The sequence below is a fragment of the Dermacentor silvarum genome, chromosome 8, assembly GCF_013339745.2.
Source record: "Dermacentor silvarum isolate Dsil-2018 chromosome 8, BIME_Dsil_1.4, whole genome shotgun sequence".
Classification (NCBI taxonomy): Eukaryota; Metazoa; Arthropoda; class Arachnida; order Ixodida; family Ixodidae; genus Dermacentor; species Dermacentor silvarum.
The window spans coordinates 122,112,242-122,129,237 of record NC_051161.1 but is presented as its reverse complement, the minus strand read 5'-3'; the positions used below and the strand labels follow the sequence as shown (position 1 = coordinate 122,129,237).

Genomic DNA, 16,996 nt, shown 5'->3' with positions numbered 1-16,996 from the left:
TGAGTAGTGGCTGTGGCCACTTTCTGTCTACCATTAGAAACGTTGGGCTGTGGAAAAATTGGCAAGTTACTGTAACACCTAGCTGCGAGAAAGGCAGTGTGTGTAGGATGGTAATAAACAGGGTTTGTGTTGAAAATTCAGTACGTAAAATGAAAAAAAAAAAAAATGCTTTTCTAAGGAAGGACATAGCGCGAATGCTGTCACTAGAGGGAACTGGGCAAGTTCATGGGAATTGTGTGTTGAAAATTCAGCAGTGGAAGCTGATAAAGAGGTGGCCGAACCTTGTTATAGCAGTCACATTCAATACAGAGATACCTTTGTTACATCTAATATGCCTTATGAGTGTACATGCTGATATTGGCCGAAAAAGTTGTGATAGGGTCTATGTGAAAAAACGCAATTGTGATGCCTCGTCATCGTCATCATCATTAGCCTATTTAGCCTACGTTTTATGCCCACTGCAGCACGAAGGCATCTCCCTGCGATCTCTGATTACCCCTGGTCTTGGGCTGACCGATTCCAACTTGCACCCTCAAATTTCCCAATTTCAACACCCCACCTAATTTTTTGCTCTCCTTGACTGCACTTCCCTTCCCTTGGCACACATTTTGTAATTCTAATGGTCCACCAGTTACCTGCCCTATGCTACATGTCTTGCCCAGCTCCATTTTTTCTGTTAATGTCAACCAGAATACAGTGGAACCTCGTTGATACGGTGCTGCATAATACGTTTTTCGGGATGATACATTGTTTTTTTCCTTTTCCAGATAATACGATTTTCGGAATGATAAGCTTTATTTCCCAGTTCCCGTGAAGATCGTATCAACGAGATTCCACTGTATTGGCTATCCCCATTTGCCTTCTGATCCACACTGCTGTCTTCCTGTCTTTTAACGTCATCGCCTAACATTTTTTGTTCCATCGCTCTTTGTACGGTCCTTAACTTCTTTCTCGAGCTTTTTTTTGTTAACTTCCAAGTTTCTGCCCCATATGTTAGCACCGGTAGAAAGCAATGATTGTACACTTTTCTTTTCAACAACAGAGGTAAGCCCCCAGTCAGGATTTGGCAGTGTCTGCTGTATGCATTCCAACCCATTTTTATTCTTCTGTTAATTTCCTTATCATGATCAGGATCCCCTTTGAGTAATTGATCGAGATAAACGTACTCCTTCGCAGACTCGAGAGGTTGACTGCTGATACTAAATTCTTGTTCCCTTGCAAGGCTATTGAACATAACCTTTGTCTTGAGCATAATAATCTTCAACTTAACTCTTACACTTTATCAGTTAAGGTCCTCAATCACTTGTTGCAATTCATCTCCAGTGTTGCTGAATAGGACAATGTCATCTGCAAACCGAAGGTTGCTGAGATATTTGCCGTTGATCCTCACTCCTAAGCCTTCCCAGTCTAATAGCTCGAATACTCCTGAAGTATTCAAGCTTAGGTGAGCGTGCGCTAGGGGCTCCTTCCTGCTCCTTTTAAACTGGATGGGAAAGGAAGGTTCGTGCCGCTCTGCTTGCTTCGGTTTGGTCTCGGCTTTCCGCATGCCTTTCCTCCTCACTTTTATGGCACGCGACATCACGGTTGCAGGCGATGCATGGAACATTCGCCTTTGGCTCGTGTTTGTCCGAAAAGTGGTCCTTGGGAGTGAGAAATTTTGTTTGAAATAACCGTTGTGTGGCCTTTGGAATTTGAATTCGCGGAAGCTTTTCTTTAGTGAAATACATAGGACCTGGCCGGGACCAACAGAGCAGTTCAAGTAATCCCTCATTTAAATGAAGAGATTTCGAATTATTAGGATTTCACTTTATAGAAATTTCTTATAATGAAATTCAACCTTTTGTGCGTATATGTACAGTCGCCGGTGGATGTTTCTTACGCTGAAGGGGCCACAATATTTTCTGTATTATCGAGCAGTCTAAAAAAAAAATAATTTGGATGAGAAAAAAATTTTTTTGTTTAACTTCAGAGTCGGCTACGAAAGATACGGTTTTATACCGTGTCGATGATATCTTCTCATGCTATCTTCTCACAAAATGAAGCCAGCTGTGCTTTTGTGTCCACTCAGCCTCTGTGGCTGATAGTGTCGTACGCAATGGGACGACACTATCGTGGAAAGCGCCAACGGCGGTGAAAGAGTGCTTCGTCTGCCTATTGCTTCAATGCATCTCCGAAGCTTGAGATTGTGCAACCTCAAACACTAAACACATGGTACAGGAAGACAGTGCACCTGATGCCAAGCCATCTCTGCTCACCCAGTCTTGCACATGTGGCAGATTACCTCTTAAAGAGGGTGAGCGGGCTGCGTAAATGCGCTCAGTCATGTGCACGTCCGGGCTAGAAAAGGAGTCGCGCGCCAACCTGCCTCGCCCCCCCCCCCCCCCCGCCCTTTCCCCTTGCTCACTCGGGAAGACGACGCTCATTAAGCCACCTATCCTTCTCGGCTCACCCTCACATGTCACTCGCACCCAAAGCATACTGTGCACATTGCACGTTAGGATCTTATCGCACTTGAACTTTGCACAGCACATGACATTGCTCCGTTTCAGAGGTCGCTCTTGGTCACGCAGCGCGCGATTTGAGAGGTGTGTTCGCAAGCAGCCACTTGTAATTTAACCATTTCTCCATCTGCGTCCACAGAAGCTTTCATTTTTTGTCTCGGTATTTCTTCGCAGAGGCAGTGAAACTGTAAATCGAAATCGTGTATAAATGCACTTTGTTATATTGAGGTTCTCAATACATTAAATGCTACCCATCAATCAATCAATACATGGTGTTCGATGGACAAGAAGTTATAAGAAGTTAAATACTTAGTTATATCAAGAATTTAATTATTGAAGTTCATTATATTGAGGTTTAACTGTATGCACGCTAAATTACAACTACACCGTGCAGTATTCTTAACATGCATACATTTAATCCATGTGAACACAAGGGTTCGTCAGCTTGGCTTGAGAATGTACCGCTTTAAGAAGTAATATGGGTTGTCGAGATATTTTCTGTATTTTATGGCCGAACGTGATGAATATACATAGATTGGTTTAGTTTTTCATGCTGACTTGTAGGTCGAATAATTCAAGAGATATATAAAACTGTCATTCAATAGTTTAGGAGGGAGCAATAGAAAAAAAAGTTGCTCTGCAGGACGCTAATGTTATTGGATAGCTAGATACTAGAATATACAATAAATGCAGTGCTGGAAGCAGTCTTTGAATCGAATCATAATTAGCCATTCCACAGATTATCAAAAGTTCACTGTTTTTACAAGGGCTACTGAGAAGAAAGAACAAAAAAAAAAACATTCGCAGTTTCGCCCGAAAGGCATCAATTGCGATAGAAAATTAGTAGAGAGCTATACAGAGTAAGGACAGTAGTTTTATCGGCTGTATAAACTTGGACACATTTGCTTACTAACTGAATTAACAAGCATGGTGTCAGCGCGCACAAGCAAACATGAATAGATCACACCCGATGACCGCACACAACCGCTGTCAAAACGCTGGCGTGAGCAAGCGCGCCAGCAGCAGCAAGTGAAGGTTCGTGCGGTCTGTCGCTTCAACAGAAACTGAGCATCGAAAGCACAGCGCATACAAAGGTAGGAGCCGTGTTGCAGATCGTTTCAAGATACGGTGTGCGCGACCGGCCGCCGCCGCTCAAAAGTATGCAGTTGCTCGCAGAGCAGAAGCCCCTCCTGCGCTGCCTTCCCGCTTTCGTCCTTTCGCCTGCGAGATTCCAGTTCTCCTTGCGCCCGGTCGCAACATACGCATTTGGCACCGCAGCACAATGTCGCCCCCCTTCCCTCCCTTCCATCCCCCCACAGCCAACGGAAGAAGGCGCGTTTGCTCTCCGCCGTGCGTGGGGAGCGGTGTCCCTCACATGCTTTCACGCGCACATACAGCATAGAGCGCGCGGCGACGATTTTATCGCCCTTGGACTTTATACCGAACCTCACGACGACGATGGCAGAAATCCACTTGGAGTGTCAATATAATCGCTATCGCAATAAGAACAAATTTTAGAAATACTCTATGGGCAGGAAATTAAACATGTGCTGCCAGCATTACCTGATCTGTAGATTAGGCTTTCTGTTAGAAAATTTATTAAAGCTGTAGCTGTTCTAGATGATAGCATGTCACTCCCAGAAACTAGTAAAGTGACTAAAAAAATATGTTTTGAGAAAATTGTGAAAACAAAAAAACCTCATTCATTTACAGTTGAAACAGCCTAGTAAGTGGCAGGCACATAGTCTTGACACTGAAGGTAGGCTAATAAGTTCCAGGCTTATAGTAGGGAGTTTGAGATTTTGCATACGCAAAGTTAGGAGATGCAAACCGCCGGGCTTACAAAGGAACCCTAATGGAATACAAAAGAATGCAAGCTGGGTGTGGCGGTTTGCATACGCAAAGGTCCCTTTGGGTACCCAAACCCGTTTGCATACACGGAATCTAAATATCCTTAGTCACGCTGACTATTTGCATCCATGTGCTGCTTTTTCAAGATATGCAGCCAATTTTCGGTGGACTTGCATGCTGATGCCACGGAACGATGCTCATCTTGGCCACCTGTGTGCGAGTAGCGGCCGGTCTTCACATACGCCTGCCACGTCTTCGTGTGAAGGCCAGGATGCTTGATAAACATTTATCTTTGAAAACACCTCACTTAGTGCTGTTTGATTGCCAGTCACTTGCATAGTCACGGCGAGCATATTCACGGTAGACGGCTTGATCTGATCTCCATGGACGAGCGGCGAACACACGCCGATGTCTTGCTGCTGTTTGCACACATGAGCAGCAGCTTGATGGCAAGGCCGTACAACCACTCACACCTGTATATTTTTACTTCACTGTGACACATCTTGCACTTTGTAAGGCACTCAAGGCACTCCTAACTCACCATTGGTGAACGTTGGGTTGTATCGAGTGGAAGGTCTGCGGCAGTCGGCGCATTCAGCGAGAAAGTTTCGTTTTTCGTTTCAACAGGTATTTGCATGTTGTGACACACACGGCTACTTTCAGCAATGCTGTTGGCAGCTGACGAGTTTGTTGGTTCGGTGTTAGGCCTATTGGAGTGCGCTCGACAATTGATGTCCCCAGTTGTTGTGGGGCGCGCCGGGGCATTTGCTGAAGTTCTCGGCCAGAGACCTCGTCAGCCGTTTTCCAAATTAACGCTTAGTGCAGAACTTCTTTTCTGATCGGGCAACAGCTGCGCACTCTGGCGACGACACTAAAATAAAATGCCGTGTTTGTTCATAAATGATGATGATGATGATGTGTATACGCTGACCCCTTAAAGCAGATGCCGCTTGGCCAATAGGATGGTGTGCTGCCGTGACATGCACTGAGCAACCTCTACGATCGGGCATTGGTACGTCTCGATCACATGTTTTTTATAGAAAGCCATTGAGCTAGGACAATCAGCGGTGGCGGAAAAGTGAGGGTGACGGGCCGTTCTTTTAAATGAGACCAAGATGACCACGATAACATGGGTGCGTTTGCATGTTGTGTAAAAAGCTCTGTTTTAATGTAAATTCTGGCTGTGGTTCACCTCATAGGCACGTTATCAATAGACTTTTCAGCAAAAATATTACGCGTAGAGATAAAGACAAATGAAAATGTATTTACTATTTACAAGCTAGCATTAGTACAACTAGTATGGTGGATAGTGCAGCCTAGCAGCACTGCATCGTCTTAATCATCTCATTGATCTTCGTCCCATTGAGTGATAGCATGACAATGGTTGAGATACGGGCCGCGATTTTGTAGTGATGCCTTCTGCTCGATTCTATGCCACTCTTATCATCCACTGTTAATTGCTGGCTATTCCCATTGATGACGCATGTGGAGTGTTGCTGTGACCACTGATGAAGCACAAAAAGTGTGAAACGGAATAGCATAAAAGATATTGCTAAAAAATTGTGCCCACAGAATGTCTATGCCTAAGGCAAGTGAATGTGCGCACAGCAACGTATTGACGAACTTGGGCCATACTCTAGGACGATGACATTTGAAGAGACTTTCATTTTCGCAATATTTATGTAACTAGTAGCGAATGCGTTGATTGGCGGCAGCATTTCTGCACTGTGATAAGGTAATGTGCTTGTAACTTTGCCAAGACTACCGTCACTCGTAGGTGCAAAATTGAATATATCTCCGAAAGTCACAAGTCGAAAATACAGCACACCTTTTTCGGCCACTTGTGGGAAGACAAAAGTCACTTATTTTTGGATGAATCCGGTATTTGGACTCCCAATTATTCAGTCATTTTGGTAGTCCTTGTTGAGTCTTGATCTATCGGTCGGCGACTGTATTGTGGGGAATTGAAGCAAAAAGCATGTGACACCCCAACTATCCACTAAGAACAGATAGCAAATCAATTTTGTAAAACTTATTTCTTAGTCTAAAGCTGACATACTATATGATACATTGACTTACAGCATGGGCAAATTTTTATGTTGCTTATGTAAGTTTCCCTAAGTCCTATTCACTAATTAGAGGGGTATTTCATATTGTGTTATGTGTTATGTATTCTTGTGAAAAATGTACAGTCAAACCTCGATATAACGAACCTCGATTTAATGAAATTCGCGATATAACGAACAATTTTTATTTCCCAATCTTAGTCCTATTGAATTAACGAAACCTCGATATAATGAAACTCTCGATATAACTTTTTCGCTGCGAGTACAACTTCGTTATATTGAGGTTTGACTGTATTATGAAATTTGCAGCTATAAAGTAGTCCACACTTTCCACGACCACGTAAGATAGAAAGACACTGGACATTGATGTTCCAGTTAACACTTATGAACACTCCATTTTACACAGTGCTGATAAATGCTTACTGGAACGTCAAGCTTCTCACCGCTGATTTTGATAATGTATTTCTCGAAACAAGTGCTACCGTGCAGGATTTTTTTAAAAGAGATATTGCTTTATTACTGCCCAGTCTCAGTTCTTAATTAATACATGTTCAAAAGTATTTAATTACAAGTAAATTAGTATAATTGTGTTAATTGGAAACGGTGTCTGCCTCTTCCAATAATCTGACTGCTATGACATAATTGCAATTTCTACCAGGTTTATAACATGATAAAGTGGAAGTGGAATGTATCTAATCAATAAAATAGATAAAACAGTACAAACACACACAAACCTACCCAGAAAGGTGGCTGCTTGGGCTGGTTGGTGAAACATTAGTTCAGACAAGGAAAAACCCTTCATAGTGCGGAAAACGTTAAACAAAGAAAGAAGGCATCGCACATTCCTGTCCTTCTGCCTTCTTCCTTCCTTGAACATTTTGTGCACTAAAAATGTTTTTTTTTTTGTCTGAAGTAAACATACCCAATCACGAACACACATACATAAACACACGAAAACATAGAACACAAAAACAGACACACAAGAACACAGGTGTATGCAAACACAGGCATGAACGTGAACACAAATAACCCATAAAACACACAAACATGCATAAGCATAACCACACTATACACATAAATGTATAGTGCTTGGCGATTACAAAATGATACTCAGAGCGCAGTGGTTTTGTCACTTGTTTGTGCTGCAGGAGAGCACTGGGGGACCAAATGCTGTCGTAAAGTGTTGCAAAGGCACTCACTTTCATTGTATACTATACATGCATCGGCTCGGGTGTCCCCAGTGCCCACCAGTGGCGAAAAAAACGCTGGCAGCCACGCACTCCAAGTATTGCGTTTGAATTGTACATACATACATAGCATTGTACATCCATACTGTATACTGTGTTTGCATAGACACGTATACAAACACAACATACAAACACTCATATTTTGAAACACTCATAAACACACACAAAGACAAACAAGCATTCTCACACAAACACAAGTACAAGCTTACACAAATGCACACAAACACAAGCAGAAAAACACAGTCACATACACGCATGTGTGCAAACACACAACGTACATGCACATGCAAACACAAGCGCACCAGCAAACATGCAGACACGCAAGTGCCAGCACACACACAAGCACACAAATACATACAAGTTCAACAAGCACAGGCACATGCACACATCAACATAGAAACGCAAAAACACACCCACACTAGCACAAGCACCACGTGCATACATGAATGCACAAATTTAAATATGCACTAAACATGTTCATGTAATCAGACGTACACACACAAACAGCACAGAATCACACATGCACAGAGACACAAACACAACACGTACACACATATGCAAACACAAACACAAGCACAAGGAAACTGATACACAGTGCAGGCATACCTAAATGCTAATACAGACACACACTGTAATGAAGATAAGTCGTGTGCCTATTGGAGTGCCAACACTGTATATCTGCATAATAGTATATTGATTTTGTCTGTAATTGATGCATTTTCCAGTGTTGTGATATCTGTTTTCATTTTGTGGTTACATAGTTGTAAACTCACAGTGCTTACTGTATATTAAAATTAGTAATTTTCGGTAAGCGCACAAATAAAATGTGGGTCCCAAACAGCGGCGTCCCTAAGGGGGGGGGGGGGGGTTGGAGGAGTGGAGACTGCCCTAAGTGCAGCCTCCGTGAGGAGGTGGACTGTGCAAGATGTGTGTTAGAAATAGAAGGGATTGACAAGGGAAAGAGGGGAGGGGGGGTGACGCGCCGAGCAGCCGCACCAGGTGCTGGGGAGCCAAGTAACACCAGTGGTCCCAGCAGCTCACAGATTTTAGTTTTCTACTTGAAGTAAAACCGCACCCACCATCCCTTCAGAAAGCAAAGTGGTTTTCCCATTCTCATGTGCTAATTTGTTTAGATCAAGTTAAAGTGAATTGCCTTCTTCAACTAAGTAGAGTGGCAATGGGCCTGCAGCGCGTGCAGGTCGTGAAACAAGCTCCTGTCTTCTGCCTACCGTGCAACCATGCTCCGTCGAGCTTTCACGCCTGACAGACGAGGAAATTGCTTGGTGGCAGCAGCGACGAGAGCCAGAGGGTCGCCGTAGGTGGAGACTGCGGCAGCTGGATGTGCATGGCCAGAGTTGCGCTTCCCCAGTTGAGGACATGTCCGAGCCCAAGAAACAACGTCGGAAACGCGTCCATTCAGCAGACAGTAGTGTAGCTGGTAGCACCAGCTCGCAACGGAGTGCTTTGTCTGTGAGAAAACATGCTGTCTCAGTGAACTCTGTGTTGCCTCATGCTGAGGGATATACGGAATCTGAAGTCTGCCCAGTGGAGGTGGACCACCGGACTCGTCGGGTTTCTTACAGCTCTTTGGCAGGCGACAGCGAGGCATCGAGCAGACGTGTGAAGGCTGGCACTAGGAAGGCCAGCAAGAGGGTTAAAGCGACAAATGACTCTGCTAATGCCAGGACGTTGAGAGAGAGGGATATTGGTGAGAAAGCAGATGAGGGTCAGGTTAGGGTGTGCGTGACAGGCTCTGGGGACAATGCGGAGTCTTCAGTCCTCGCTGCAGCTGCAGCTGCTGCTGGCCTTGGCTCAGAGCTCAGTGTGCCACTTGTAGAAGAACGTGCTCCAAATTCGCGCAGAGGAAGAAAGCTGTCTACAAAGCGTCGTCTTGCCGTTGAAGTCATGGAGACCGTACCCGATTCTGATGCATCCTCATCATCATTGTCATCATCGTCACACCTTGTAGGCAAGTGCAGTGATCTTGAAGTGAGTGGCAGCAGGCCATCTATCATCTGTCGGATCCGTATCCAAGGAAAACATGGAGTCATCTCTACCACCAGCACTCGGCAAGTTCCTCGTGTAGTTGGCTTTGTCAGTCCCGACAGGTCTACAACTGAAAGTTGTGTTGCGGATCTTGGCAGCCCTCCAACCTGCAGTGCTAGCGATTCATCGAGCAGCACCATCGTTGGAACACAGATGTCAGATGGGCCTACATCCGGTGCCACACCTTTGAGCTCTGAGATGGCAGATCCTGGTGTAGCACTGAGGCACAAGGTTTCTAAGAAGAATAAATCAAGCACCGTGACACCTGAAGCACCTGCTGTGCATTTGGAAAGCTCCAAGGCAGCCCACATGTCAGATGCCCCAACATCTCTTGCCACACCTTCGAGCTCTGAGGTGGCAGATTCTGGTATTGTTTTGAGGCAGTCCAAGAGTTCCAGGAACGGCAAGTTGAGCACCGTCACACCTGAAGCACCTGCCACGCGTTTGGAAAGTTCGGAAGCAGCCCACATGCCAGATGTTCCTGAGCCTGTTGCCGCATCTTTGAGCTCTGAGGTGGCAGATCCTGGCACGACATTGAGGGCAAAGTTTTCTAATAGCAAGTCAGGTACTGTGACACCTGAGGCACCTACTGCACATTTAGAAGACTCCGAAGCAGCTCCCGTGCCAGATGCTTCAACATCTCTTGTCACATCTTTGAGCTCCGAGGTGGCAGATTCTGGTGTCGTTTTGAGGCGGACAAAGAGTTCCAGGAAGGGCAATTCAAACACCGTGACACTTGAAGCCCCTGATGCGCATTCGGAAAGCTCTGAAGCAGCCCACGTACCAGATGCTCCAACACCTCTTGCCACGTCTTTGAGTGACGAGGTGACAGACTCTGGTGTTGTGTCGAGGCGGCTTAAGAGTTCTCGGAAGAGCAAGTCAAGTACGGCAGCACCTGACACACTTGCCATGCATTCGGAAAGCTGCAAAGCAGCCAGTGTGCCAGACACTCCCCAGTCTGACGCCACACTTTTGAGCTCTGAGGTGGCGGATCATGGTGTGGCATTGAGGGCCAAGTTTTCTAGGAAGAGCAAGTCAAGCATCGTGATACCTGAAGCCCCTGCTGTGCAGTTGGAAAGCTCTGAAGCAGTCTACATGCCAGATGCTCCTGAGCGTGTTGCCACACCTTTGAGGTCTGAGGGGGTGGAATCTGGTGTGGCGTTGAGGCCGAAGAGATCTAGGAAGAGCAAGTTGAGTACCGTAACACCTGAAGCACAGTTGGAAAGCTCTGAGGCAGCCCACATGCCTGACGCTCCAACAACTCTTGCCATGAGCTCTGAGGTGGCAGATTCTGGTGCACTGTTGAGGCCCAGGAGTTCTAGAAAGAGCAAGTCGAACACCATAACACCTGAAGCATCTGAAGCACAGTTGGAAAGTCCTGAAGCTTTGTTGAGCGGGGTGCCTCCTCCAACTGTAGAGTTAGGTGCCTCTGACATTGCACCACATGACTTGCCCAGCAGGAAAAGCACTCGGTCAGCTAGTGATGCTGGCACTAAAAAAGCAAAGCAAGCTGCCAGTTTCATTGCTTCTAAACCAACTGAATCACCTGAAGCACTGAGTAGTGGCCCTGCTAGAATTGAAAACGTAGATAATCATCAGCTGCATGGTAGCAATAGTAGAATGGAAATGGGAGCCCCTCATGCAACTCTAGGAGCATTGCAATCAGGCAGTGATGTCGATACTATTCAGGAGCCCAGAAATGTGAAGCCAGTTCCAAAGCGGGGCCGGCCTAAAAGGACAAATTCTGTTGGGCCACTGTTCTCTAGTCCTGACAGCCAAGGTGCAGCAGATGTACCGTCAGATGACAGCACTGTACATTGTGAGAACTCTGTACGACCAACTACGAGGCGTACGAGACGCCAACTAGCGAGTTCTAAGCTATCATCAAAGGAGGTTAGTGCCACAAGTTCAAGTAGTGCAGAGTCGGTCACAAGTTTTAGCAGTTGTGAGGTGAGACGAACAAACATCTCAAAACTAGTCATAAGGCCCAGCCGTTCCAAAGTGAAAGATTCTAATGCATCTTTGAGCCTTAGCACTGAAAACGTGAATGCCACAGAACTGGGCGCCGATTCTGCTGTGCAGGTAGTGGATCATGTTGCTAAATCTAGCAAGTCTGAAGCGAGAGGGCGCAGCTCATCGAGAATCTCTGCTAACAAGTTGGCTCTTAGAACGAAGATTCGTAAAGAAGACAAGAACGAAGAAAAAACTGACAACCCGAAGCTACAAAGTGAGAGCTGCCTTGTTGCTGATACTTCGGGCACCCCCCCACCAGTCTCTGACATAGGCGTTACCTCAGCAGCCACCGTTGACACGGTAACGTCCAGCGTTTTGTCAGTTGGCACTACCTGCAGCACAGGCGCAAGCACTGCCAAGCTTGTCAGTGACAGCAACATGACTAGGCAAGTAAGTTCCGGCTCACAGGTGACGAGCAGTGGCACGGGTGATAAGGGGATCAGCGCTTCCAACTGTGGTGCCCCTGAAATAGTCAACTCTCGTGACCGCCTGATGTCCATCACGTCTAGGTCGAGTGCATCGTCAAACAGGCGGGAAGTGGGAGGCCTGCCAGTACGTTCGAGCAAATCGCGAAAGAGAGCAGGCCTCCCTGAAGCTCACGACCCTGGGATACAGGAACTACTCGTCACCTATGAGAAGCTTACGATTACACCGCCTAGTGAGCTTTTGAGTGACGGCAGTGTGGGCAGCAAGCAGTCCAATGTGGCACGACCGTCTGCGGCATTTAACTTGCCCGAAGCAGCAGGGAGCAGTGACTCACCACGAAGATCTCCGTCAAGCAGTGGTACCAATTCTGTTGAGAAGGAAGGCACCCAGAAGTGCATCGGTAATGATGAGCCTGAAGCAGAGCACCCTAAAGAACTCTCAAGTAGCAGCAATCCCATTGCTGAAAAAGAATCTGGCAGTACAAAGTCAGTTGTGTCATCGGATAGGAGTGAAGCAGCTGATGCCGGTGATTTGATGAGAGGTGCTGATACGGGAGTAGAGAACAGCCCTGAATTGGTCCCAGCACTGCCTGTGTCAAACTGTGCAGGGACCAAACCAGGTGCAGCAGATTTTACCATACGGTCTAGTAGTGCGAGTATTGCAAACTCGTATCTTGTTGCTGCTGAAGAATTGGAAACTTCATCGCCGCACACCAGGCAGTGCCAGTCTGAAGTAGCAGCTTTTGATGTCCCTGTAAGCAGCAACATTCCCGTCTTTGAGGCAACCACATCTGAGCCAGCCATTGAGCCTGTAGTACCTGAAGAAGTGAATGGTGGCTCAGCATTTGGTAGTGACCTTGCTCCTGCAGATACTTCGGCGAATGTCAACTTGCATGCAGGTTTAAATGGCCCTGTACCTGTGGGTTCTCCGCAAGGAAACACATCCAGCATTTCTGCCAGCATAATGGATGTTTCTGAACCAGCCGCTAAGCCTAAGGTTTCCGACATGGCTGGAACCGATGCCCCTCTAAACAAATTACCATTGAGCTCCGATAGCAAGAACGTGCCGAGGACCAGTCCTGCCAGGTCACTGAGCATGTCTAATAAAGCAGGAACAGAATCTCTTACTTTGCCATTGGGCGATGATTTTGATAGCTCGAGCTTAAGCTCCATCAATTCAGCTTCTGAGCTAAGTAGACCTCACGTGGCAAGTCCCATTGAACAAAGTTCCTCTGAACTGTTGGACAGCCACCGTGCTGTTCACGAGGGCAGTGCCACTGAGCTTGTGACCGAGTTAAGCTGCTCTATAGAGCTGGGTCAGAGAGTGACAGAGGGCTGTGCTGAGCAAGATGCCAGTGTGACTGGGACACCTGAACTGGTTCATAGTCTTTGTGTGCAGAAGGGAAATGAATCCCAAAAAGCATCAAGCGATGATGTTCAATTTGAGGGTGAACCTCCATCTCGTATTTGTGCTGGCAGCAAGCGGACTATGGCTGAGGTGCCGAGTGCTGTTGGCTCCATAAATTCTGCTGAGGTGTCATCTGTTGACGATGACTTTATATGTCTAAGCCCCGAGGCCGATGCAGAATGGATCCTGCTTGATGAGGTTAGGGATGACTCCATAGAGCTGTTTCCATCGCCTGAGGAGAGCATTGCAGCGGACTGTAGTGAAAGGTGCATTGACCATACCATTGAAAACCATGTGCCTGACTCTGAGATGAACTGCGATAATGTGGGTGTTAGCGAGAAAAATGCCATCGGCGACATGGGCGAGAAAGACCTCGTTGGACACTTTGATGGGGTCAGCAGTGAAGAGAGTGTTCATGAGGGTGTGGCTGATGGAAATTCTATCCAGCATGGGGGCAGTAAAAGTAGGAGCAAGAGAACTGTTGAGAGTGTATGCAGGGAGAGCTCTATTGACAACAGCTGTGAAAGCCGCATTGGAAATGTTGGTAGTGTGAACTGTGCTGATAATGTCGCTGGCGAGAGCTGTGTTGTGGAAGTCGGCAGTGAAGGATGCTCAGAGGCCACTAGCAGTAAAGAACACTTTGAGATTTCTAGTGCCGACCTTGCCGATACTAGCTGCGAGGAAATTCTTCGCAACTTTGGCAGTGATAGTAGTATGGTAGATCTTGGCAGTGAAAATTTTTCAGAGCCTACTGGTAGTAATAAATGTACGGAGGAGGTGGCCAAGGAAGATTGTGCCGACATTAGCTCTGCAGACCTTGTTCCAGGCTTTGACAGTGAAAATTGTGGCGGTGACATCGGCAGTGAGGGCATGGAATTCATTGCAAGTGAGAACTTTGTCGAAGACATTGGCTCTGAAGAGAGCATGGAACTATTTAGTGGGATTGACTCTGAGTCTAAGCAGCTAAAAGATGCAGTTGCATTAAATGAAATCAGCAGTGATTCTAGGCAGTGTGAAGATGTCTATGCTGCGATAGCTGCCGGGAAATTATTACGAGTGGCCGTTGAAAGACTGGAGGATATTGATACTCACAGTGCAATTGGAATGTTGTACCGTAAGGCCAAAAAGGCTTTAAAGTATAACAGAGCCCCTTGCAAAGGTGTCGAAATCTCGGGAGACAAGCATGATGTGAGGCCTGACAATTCACAGGCTGAGAACATGGGCATCGAAGAGAAAGAGAGAAGTGTTGCCCAATCTTCAGCGAGAAAGTCACCTGCCTGTCATCGACAGACCTCAAGACCTTCCAAGTCCCTGCATAAAGATGTCGGAGCCCCTAGTAGCCAGAGCAGGGGAAGAAGAACCAGTGATTCGCAAGCTCAACACCGAAGCCCACGAGAGCAAGACAGAAGTGTTAAACCCTCTTCGGTCGAGATGGCACCAGCTTCTGACCAACAGACCTCAAAGTCTTCCAAAAGTTCTCACAAAGACCTCGGGGCCTCTGGCAACCAGCATTCCAGGGGTCAAACCGACGATTCACGTGCTCAGCATGCAAACACTAAGAAACACGATGGAAACGTCGTGCCTCTTTCAGAGAAGTCGTGTTCCTCTGTCAAGCCGACATCAAAGTCCTCCAAGACCTTGCGCAAAGATAGCCGGGACACTCGCAACCAACGTCCTGAAAAATCAGCTAAACATTCGGAAACTCGGCATTTAGGTGTAAGAAAGAAAGACCAAAGTGCTGATCCTCTCGCAGTGGATAAATCATCCATTTGCCACCAAAAGGCCTCAAAGTCATCCAAGGCTTCCCACAGTGAGGTCCAGGTTTTCAAGAGCAAGGGCAGTGAGGGTAGTTCCAATAAAACAGAAACACAGCGTGCAGTCACAGAAAAGCAAAGGGAAGCTGTTGAACCTTCTCCATTGGAAAAGTCACTGGGCCGTGACCAGCAGGCCTCAAAGTCTTCCAGAGATTTGCACAATGATGTTCGAGCCTCTGACAACCAGGTCCAGGTCTGTGAGAATCGGGAGAGGACGCCTGACAGTCCAGAGGAACGGCGGGCAGGAGGCAGCACGCAACAGCAAGACGAATGTGCTGAGACTCTTCAAATGGAGAAGTCACTTTCTTACCACCAGAGGGAGCCACTGCCACCAACTGACGTGGGCAAAGAACCTGGTCTGCTAGACCAAGTCCTCGACCTAGGTGAGCTTCCGGATGCCATAAAGTGCCTACTGGACTCTGAGGTTCCACTCCCCGAATTGGATGCTGACTGCTTCAGCCTACCGCCTGACTCTACCCGTTGGCTCTCTGATGATGGTGTGGTTGAGAAGCGGAAACCCGATGAGCGCCCCCAGGCCAACAAGGAGGAGCCGCCATTCTGCCCCTCGGGCGACATCATGCTTGGAGACCTGACCAAGGCTTGCTCGCTCACAAATGAAGGCCTCGTTGCTCTTGTGCCAGCCGTACCCCCACCAAGCTGTGGCCCGCATTTCAACAACAGTGGCTCAACCACTGCTCGTGTCCGCAAGAAGTGCTTGAGAGGTCTGGCCCACTGGCAGAAGACCAAACTGGAGGCATTTGCACGGGACTCGTGCTTTGAGGTGGACTTTGAGCACAACCCTGAACTTCGCATAGCCTTCTGTCGTGACCGTAGTGTGGTGCTGACGCCGGCGCGGTCTGCGCCGACCGTCGCCTTGCTGGCACCAACCCGTCAGCGGCCACCACCCAGTCCAGACGACGACGTTGTGAGCATCCGTGAGCTGCCGCCTTCTGATGCCTCACCTGACCCAACCATACTTTTGGTGTCCCCGCCAAGCACACCCCCACGACATGAGGTAAGTCGGTCAGAACAGTTCATCACTTATATTCTTGGTGTTTTTTCATTTTCTAACAGATTTTATGAAATTGCACAGAGCACATAGTGCAGTTCGGTCTTTTCAGGTGGATTATACATAAATGGGGCAGAGATTACTTGCATGAGAAAATGGCAATGTCTGTTTAACTAAATAAACATTTCCTTATCAACTATGTAATTACAGTCGAACCTCAATATAACGAAGTTGCACTTGCAGCAAAAAACTTTGTGATATTGTAAATTTTGTTAGTTCAATGGAACTAAGATGGGGAAATAAAAATGATTTGTTATATCGAAAAGTTTGTTAAATGGAGGTTTGTTACATTGAGGTTTGGCTGCATTCACTGTAGCATATGCCACAATCGCAAATTTAATGCTAAGCATTAGTGAAGTCATGTCAGCTTAGCAGAAATATTAAGGTTAGCACCACTCTTTTAATCTACCCTGGAGTGTGCTAAAAATGCATTGCCTTTCCAATTATGATGGGTTCTTGCTGCTAGGGAGATGCTTTTGAGAAAGTGGTTACTGGAACTCCCAATGTATTTCATAGCACATATTGTTGTTGGGTACCTCGAAAATGGTGCTACTCT

At 46.7% G+C, this 16,996-nt stretch overlaps 1 protein-coding gene across 1 annotated transcript in view; it reads left to right on the top strand.

The window, feature by feature from the left end:
- Positions 1-16,996, top strand: part of LOC119462387 (uncharacterized) — a 100,340-nt gene that overhangs the window by 42,120 nt on the left and 41,224 nt on the right. The window contains exon 14 of the mRNA XM_037723731.2: positions 8,855-16,386. Coding sequence (XP_037579659.1) covers positions 8,855-16,386 — 7,532 coding nt within the window. The remainder of the gene's footprint in view (positions 1-8,854; positions 16,387-16,996) is intronic.